At 45.0% G+C, this 8,423-nt stretch overlaps 1 protein-coding gene across 1 annotated transcript in view; it reads left to right on the top strand.

Moving 5' to 3' along the window:
- The first annotated feature begins 4,821 nt into the window (after positions 1–4,821).
- Positions 4,822–8,423, top strand: part of XPA (XPA, DNA damage recognition and repair factor) — a 28,068-nt gene continuing 24,466 nt past the window's right edge. The window contains exon 1 of the mRNA XM_065908090.1: positions 4,822–5,038. Within this exon, the coding sequence (XP_065764162.1) occupies positions 4,867–5,038 (172 nt within the window). The 5' untranslated portion in view covers positions 4,822–4,866. The remainder of the gene's footprint in view (positions 5,039–8,423) is intronic.

The raw sequence follows: 8,423 nt of genomic DNA, 5'->3' as shown, positions 1-8,423 counted from the left end.
AAATACCAGGACCGGAGCAGCATGTCCTATGGTCCATGTCCTTCAGCATTCAAGCTTGGAGTGCTTTCTTGGGGAGGAAGTTCTAGGGGCTAATTATTCTCAAAAGGTTACCTTGGGAGAGAACAGTTATCTTGCCTCTCTAAGGGAAAAGAAACAAATATTGAGGTCTCAAAGGCTCTGTGTTTTGTTCAGTCGCTCAGCTGTGTCTGACTCTTTGCGTCCCCATGGACTGCACCACGCCAGGCTTCCCTGTCCTTTACCATCTCCCGGAGTTTGCTCAAACTCACGTCCACCGAGGCTCTTAGAGCTGCGCAGAGTCTAGGGGGGTCATTTAGGGTGCTCAGAGTGTGCTGCCCATTAGAATCATAGGGATGGGGGAGAGGGTGCTTTATAAAATCCTAATACCCAGATCTCACCCCTGATCACTGACATCAGACTCTGTGTTTTTTAAATTCCTCGGGTGCTTCCAGGGTGCAGCCAAGTTTGGGAACCTGTGGACCTGACCCTTACTATTAGACCTGTGGTTGGTGGAGCTGCAACTCCATTAGGGAGCTCATTAGAAATGCATAGCTCGAGGCCCACCAAGGACCTGCTGAATCAGAATCGGCATTTTAAGTGGATCACCAGGTGACTTGTATGTGCTTTACAATTTGAGAAGCAGTTACTCTTCTTCGAACATTGGGCAGTTGGCAACAAGGGGCCCAAACTCTGTCTACTCACTGGAGCTAGGCAGTAGCTTTTCCCTTAGAGGGGCCCTCACACTCCACTTTACCAGAGTGCGACACCTGGATGGATTCATTAACTTCCATTACCTGCCTGGGCCCAGTCAGAATTTGAATTTTTAAAAAACTTATTATAAAATTTACCATTAGTAGCATGTAGTACATTCACAATGTTGTGAAACTGCCGCAATAGAACATTTCATTACCCCCAAAGGAAACCCCACACTAATTAAGCAGTCACTCCTCATCTCTTTCTCCCCTCAGTCCCTGCCAACCACTCATATGCCTTTTATGTTACTATGGGTTTGCTTATTCCAAATGTTTCATATAAAAGAAATGCATAATATTTTCAAGGTTCATTCATGTTGTAGCATGTGTCAGTACTTCCTTTCTATGGCTGAGTTATTTTCCTTGTATGGATATGCCACATTTTATTTATGTTTATCATTTGATGGACATTTGGGTAGTTTCACTCTTTTGGTTATTGTGAACAGTGCTGCTATGAGCATTTGTGTGCAAGTTTTTGTGTGAACACCTGTTTTCAGTCTCTGAGGACTTCAGTTCTTTTTACCCAGAAGTGAAATTGCTGACTTCTGTGCTGACTTATTGCTGACCATGTTTAGCTTTTTGAAGGAGAGCCAAACCATTTGCCATCAGCAACATTGTTTTACATTCCGGCTAGGAGGATGCCAGTTTTCCCACATCTTTGCTAACACTTGCTATTTTGTTTTCTTTTTTCTCTTAATTCTAGTCATGTAGTTGGTGTGAAATGGTCTCTCACCTCACTTTGATCTGATGCTTTTCCGTTTCCATTTCACTAATGATGAATATCTTTTCATTGTGCTTGTTTGGCCATTTGTAGAAATATATCTATTTAAGTCCTTTGCTCATTTACAAACCATTGTCTTTTTGTTACTTAGTTGTAAGAATTCCCTTTTTAGATACAGGTATGTCTCTTGCTTTTCAAGTTTGCTTTATGTCATTTTGCACTTATGAAAGACCTTCACTAGTAACCATTTTTGCATTAAAAAAATTAATTTGTATTTGAGTATAATTGCTTTACATTGTTAGTTTCTGCAAAGTGAATCAGCTATACATATACAGACATCCCATCTTTTTTGGAGTTCCTTCCCATTTAGGTCCCAGCAGGCATTGAGTAGAGTTCCCTGTACTTATCATAAGTTCTCTGTTTTATACACCGCAGTCTGTATTTGTCAAAAGCAATCTCCCAATTCATCCCTCCCGTTCCCCCCTTGGTATCCACACCTTTGTCCTCTACATGCGTCACATTTGTTTGGCAACGAGCCGTGACAGAGGCGGCTCACTCTGAGAGAGTGACACCAAGAACCTCCTTCCCCTGGATCTACCCTCAGCACCTTGGCCTCCAGTCACCATAGCTGTGAACTGTCTCTGAGCATCTGTGCTTTATCTTCACTTATTTTGTGCATACACATTCATTAGCAAGATGTGTTCTAAGCTAATTGCTTCTTTGCTTTGTGGCATTTTGGTTTACAAAAGATTTCTTAGCAATGGTCTACTTTTGGATAGGGGACATGGGAACCTGTATATGATTTCCAAATATCTTCTCCCATTCTGTGAGTTGTCTTTTCACTTTCTTGAGGGTGTCCTCTGATGAACAAAAATTCTTAATTTTGATGAAGTTAAATTTAACTGATTTTTCTTTTGCTGCTCATGCTTTTGGTGTCAAATAGAATTTGAGATTTTATCACCTGGACAAGATCCATGGATAGGGAGCAATCTGAGGAGAAAGGCAGTAGTGATGGCTTGAGGTTTCTGTCTCCAGTTCAACCAGAAAATCTCAGCATTTGTATGCTTTATATAAGGTCTTTCAGTTCGAATATATGTATAACTGATAGAACCACTAACTTAATGTTTCTCAAACTTTAATCATTAACTATTGAGGGAAACTGCAGTGTGCCAGCTTGCTCTAAAACCTAGTTCCAAATGGTATATGTAGTAATTAGAACTTAATGTTTGCTGGCTTTAGTTAAGTTTTATTTGTAATAAAGAAAAAGCATACATTTTAAGAAAATCATGCAATGTTTCATTTGTTAAATTTGCCACACATTTGGGAAGTTAGGATTTGGCTCAAATTCCAAACCCACTCCCTACTTGGTGGCGACTCATCCACACTGAAGAAATATTCTAGGAAAAGATAGCCGAGCTCTTGCTTACCAGCCTTGGGTACCTGGTGCTACATCTGTATGATGTCACACAGCAAGTGAAAACCTGGGTGTTCTTTGCTGTTTAAACCAAAATCTAAAAAGATCCTGTCCCCCTAGGCCAGGCATTCAGTATATTCAGACCAATCATCTATTGATCTCTCTTGAATTGGCACTACTGTAACTACTAGCTGCCATCATTTTTGGAATCTTTCTGTGTGCCAGGCATTGTGCTAAAAGGCTGCATCTAATCCTCCTAACAACCATGGAAGTGGTTCCATAATTATCCTCATTTTACTACTGGAGAAACTGAATTCAGGTTAATTCATGACTTTCTGAAGTCATGCAGATGGCAAGTGTCAGGGATAGGGTTTAACCCAAGTCTGACTCCAGTTCCAAAGAAAGGCAATGCCAAAGAATGTTCGAACTACGGCAAAATTGCACTCATCTCACATGCTAGCAAAATAATGCTCAAAATTCTCCAAGCCTGTGAACCGAGAACTTCCAAATGTTCAAACTGGATTTAGAAAAGGCAGAGGAAGCAGAGATCAAATTGCCAACATCCATTGGATCATAGGAAAAGCAAGAGAGTTCCAGAAAAACACCTACTTCTATTTTATTGACTATGCTAAAGTCTTTGTGTGGATCACAACAAACTGTGGAACATTCTTTAAGAGATGGGAACACCAGACCACCTGACCTGCCTCCTGAGAAATCTATATGCAGGTCAAGAAGCCATAGTTAGAACCGGACATGGAACAATCAACTGGTTCCAAATTGGGAAAGGAGTAGGTCAAGGCTGTATACTGTCACCCTGCTTATATAACTTATATGCAGATTGCATCATGCAAAATGCTGGGCTTGATGAAGCACAGGCTGGAATCAAGATTGCAGGGATTAATATCAATAACCTCCGATACACAGATGATACCACCCTTATGGCAGAAAGTGAAAAGGAACTAAAGAACCTCTTGATGAAAGTGAAAGAGGAGAGTGAGAAAGCTTGCTTAAAACTCAACATTCAGAAAACTAAGATCATGGCACCTGGTCCCATCACGTCATGGCAAATAGATGGGGAAGCAATGGAAACAGTGAGAGACTTTATTTTCTTGGGCTCCAAAATCACTGCAAATGGCGACTGCAGCCATGAAATCAAAAGACTCTTGCTGCTTGGAAAAAAAGCTATGACCAACCTAGCATATTAAAAAGCAGAGACATTATTTTGCCAACAAAGTCTGTCTAGTCAAAGCTAAGGTTTTTCCAGTAGTTATGTATGGATATGAGAGTTGGACTATAAAGAAGGCTGAGTGCTGAAGAATTGATGCTTTTGACCTGTGGTGTTGGAGAAGGCTCCTGAGAGTCCCTTGGACTGCAAGGAGATCAAAGAAGTCGATCCTGAAGGAAAAATTGGTCCTGAATATCATTGGAAGGACTGATGTTGAAGCGGAAACTCCAAAGTTTGGCGACCTGATGCGAAGAACCGACTCATCGGAAAAAGCCCTGATGCTGGGAAATTTTGAAGGCAGGAGAAGGGAACGACAGAGGATGAGATGGCTGGATGGCATCACCGACCCGATGGATGTGAGTGTGAGCAAGCTCCGGGAGTTGGTGATGGACAGGGAGGCCTGGGGTGCTGCAGTCCATGGGGTCACAGAGAGCCGGACACGACTGAGCGACTGGACTGAGTCCAAAGCCCATACTCTGAACTACCAAGCGAAACTGTTGTTTCAGGGATGACCAGATGCTGATCGCTGATCTCCGCGCTGGCTCTCGCGCTGGCTCAGGAACCGGCAGGAAGCCTCGGCGCCGACGCGTGCGCAGACCTCACGCTCCGCCTCTCCTCCCCCACTTCCTTCTGGGACTGCGCAGGCGCGCCCTCTAGGGGGCGGTGCCGGCGACTCCCGCGGGGCCACCAGCGCGCGTGCGCGGAGCTAGAGCCGCCGACCGCGGGCAGGTTGGAGATGGCCGCCGCCGGGGCGGCTTCGTCGGGGCCGGCGGCTTCAGAACCGCCAGCGGAGCTGTCCGCCTCAGTGCGGGCGAGCATCGAGCGGAAGCGGCAGCGGGCGCTGATGCTGCGCCAGGCCCGGCTGGCGGCCCGGCCGTACCCGGCGCCGGCCGCTGCGGCCGCTGGAGGTAGCCGGGCCTTGGCGGCGCCTGCCTCTCCTCTGCTGGGGGCCGGGCCGCGTCCTGGACGGGGCGCCCCGCTCTCGCGTCTGCGCGCAGACGCGTGCCAGCCCCGGGGCGGGGCGGGCGGAGGGGGCAGGGAGTGCGCCCGTCGGGGACTGGCACTGCGGGCCGTCCGGGCCACAGGGCGACCCCGACTCCCAGCGCTGGCCTTTCCTCCCTGCCTTGGGCGGCCCAGCCGCCGCCCTTAGTCTGGGGATGCAGCCTCCCTCGCCGTCTGGAGGTGCCAGCCAGGGTCTCAGCTCCCCCTCGCTGCTCTCTTCCTGCAGTGTCCGCGGGCCCCAGGGGTGGTCTTTGTGTAAAGCTTAGACCTTACAGCTCCTGTGAGTAGGAGCCCTGCGCCAGCTCATGCATCCGTGTAACACGGGCTGGTACGCAGTGCTTGCTACGCGCTGGGAGCAGACAGGCCCTAGCTCCTGCCTTCCTGGGGGTAGCAGAGTGCACCTTTGCGCTTCACGTTTTTCAGATTGGCTCATGTGATTCAAACAGCTAACCTTGAGTTCTTTAGGGCAGGGCTTGGTATCCGTGTTATACTGAGATGATAACTGAGGATCAGGAAAGGAAAGGGGGTTTGCTCAGGTTCATCCCAGTAAGTGCAAAGGCTAATCAGGACTAGAGCTCAGGTCGTCTGACGCTGGATTCAGGGCCCTTCCTTGCTCACTAGTTGCCTCTGCTATACTAGGCATTTCTCTCACTCTTAGGATGAAGGGCTGTTATTCTTGCTTGGATTTCATCTTTCCCTTTTCTTAGAGCAGCACTTGGCTACCTGTCTCTTTGCCTATCATGTAATTCTCCAGTGGGGGTCAACCAGTCATTTTCCCCAGAGAAGTACAGTTTGGGTGACATGTGGTTCTTCAGGATTGCCTCTATAATGTGAAGCACCTGTTTTCCTAAACCTGTGTCCAAACCTACCTGAGCAGTTGAGCTCAGTCAGAACTGTGTGATCTGCTACCCCTTCTCATCAGCCAGAAGAAAGGAAGAGTGAAAAGAGCTGGCTGCATGTCTGTATTCATTCATACTGACACGGAATCTGCACATTTTGGCCACTTTTAAGCATTCTAGGGTCAGGACAAAATGTTCTTCATCTGCATGGATTAATTCAATTCATGATTCCATAAAGATTTCTAAATGTGTAAAATGGCTATGGGACAGGGGTGCAAAGTAGAGCATAAAGTGGTATTAAATGTCTGATAATGGAAAGCAAGGCAGCATGAATATCTTGTAAGATTTCTTGGGCATTTACCAAAGAACTGAACTGTGTTGTTGCATTATAGACAACCTGTGCTTCGAGTTAGTTAGGTGCTGAGATTTTTGTTCTTTGTAATACTTTTATTTCCATATGTATAGTTTTCATATTCTCTGTGTGCTATGACATGCCTTGGAAAAGACTGAGAAGAACTTGCTTAGAATGTGTTGCTAAGAGTAGTGCTACGGGCCTGGGGAAATGCAAGGCACAGCCGTGGAGAGAAATGGGGCTTGGGTTTTGGCCTGATTTAGCGTTGTCCCAGGGACGGGAGCCTGGTGGGCTGCCGTCTGTGGGGTCGCACAGAGTTGGACACGACTGATGTGACTTAGCAGCAGCAGCATTGTTCAGGATCCTGCTCTAATTATAGTCTTAATAACCACAGCTTCCCTTCTTCTTATGACATTCATGAAATCAAAATCATATTCTGGTACATTTTCTATCCAGTCAGTAAGTATTCATGGAATGCTAAACTATTTTTCAGAATTACAGAGATAAAAGCGCTCAGGCTAATGCAGGGATATAAGGAGATGAACGGGCAGTATAGTAAAATATGAAAATTGCTGTTAACTGTAGAAACAGGCTTATTATACTCTAATCCCTTTATATAATAGAAAAAGAAATTGAGGCCAGGGAAGGGGAGTGATTTAAGCAGAATAATACCTCTATGTCTTAAAGAATTAGTTATAACATACTTTAATGTAAAGTGCACTTATCTGAATTTTACCTGTGTGAGTGCTCATGTCTAATACACAGCATCAATATACTGTACTGACACTTCCAGAACCTTAGAAGTTTCCCTACTGTCACTTCCTGATCAGTTACTCACCCTCAGAAGTAACTACTCTTCTGAGGATTTGATTAGTACCATCTGTTTTTGAACATTATATGAATGGAATCATACAGTATCTGACTTCTTTTGGTCAAAGTAATACCTGAGAGATTCATCCCTGTTGTTGCATGTATTGGTAATCTGTTCATTTATATGATTTATATCATATAATTTATATCATTTATATGTTCTATAGTACTCTTTTATGTTTTTACATTGTAGTTTTTCCATTTCCCTTTTGATGGAAATTTGGGTTGTTTCCAGTTTGGAGCTATTAAAAGGAAAACATTTGTGAGCATTTTGATATATGTTTTATGGTGGACATATGCACACATTTCTATTGTGTATATACCTAGAAATGTAACCCTGGCTCCTAGGGGGAATGTGTATTTAGCTTTAGTATACGCAGAATACATCATGAGAAACGCTGGGCTGGAGGAAGCACAAGCTGGAATCAAGATTGTGGGAGAAATATCAATAACCTCAGATATGCAGATGACACCACCCTTATGGCGAAAAGTGAAGAAGAACTAAAGAGCCTCTTGATGAAAGTGAAAGAGGAGAGTGAAAAAGTTGGCTTAAAGCTCAACATTCAGAAAACTAAGATCATGGCATCCGGTCCCATCCCTTCATGGCAGATAGATGGGGAAAGAGTGGAAACAGTGACTGACTTTATTTTTTTGGACTCCAAAATCACTTCTGATGGTGATTGCAGCCATGAAATAAAAAGACGCTTACTCCTTGGAAGAACAGCTATGACCAACCTAGACAGCATATTAAAAAGTAGAGACATTACTTTGGCAACAAAGGTCTGTCTAGTCAAGGCTATGATTTTTCCAGTGGTCATGTATGGATGTGAGAGTTGGACTATAAAGAAAGCTGAGCACTGAAGAATTGATGCTTTTGAACTGTGGTGTTGGAGAAGACTCTTGAGAGCCCCTTGGACTGCAAGGAGATCCAACCAGTCCATCCTGAAGGAGATCAGTCCTGGGTGTTCATTGGAAGGACTGAAGCTGAAACTCCAATACTTTGGCCACCTGATTCGAAGAACTGACTCCTTGGAAAAGACCCTGATGCTGGGAAAGATTGAGGGCAGGAGCAGAAGGGGACGACAGAGGATGAGATGATTGGATGGCATCACTGACTCAATGGACATGAGTTTGGGTAAACTCCGGGAGTTGGTGATGGACAGGGAGGCCTGGTGTGCTGCGGTTCATGGGGTCGCGAAGAGTCGGACATGACTGAGTGACTGAACTGAA

The sequence above is a fragment of the Muntiacus reevesi genome, chromosome 17 (assembly GCF_963930625.1).
Source record: "Muntiacus reevesi chromosome 17, mMunRee1.1, whole genome shotgun sequence".
Lineage (NCBI taxonomy): Eukaryota > Metazoa > Chordata > Mammalia > Artiodactyla > Cervidae > Muntiacus > Muntiacus reevesi.
Note: the sequence above shows the minus strand (reverse complement) of the source record. Positions and strands in the feature narration are given on the sequence as shown.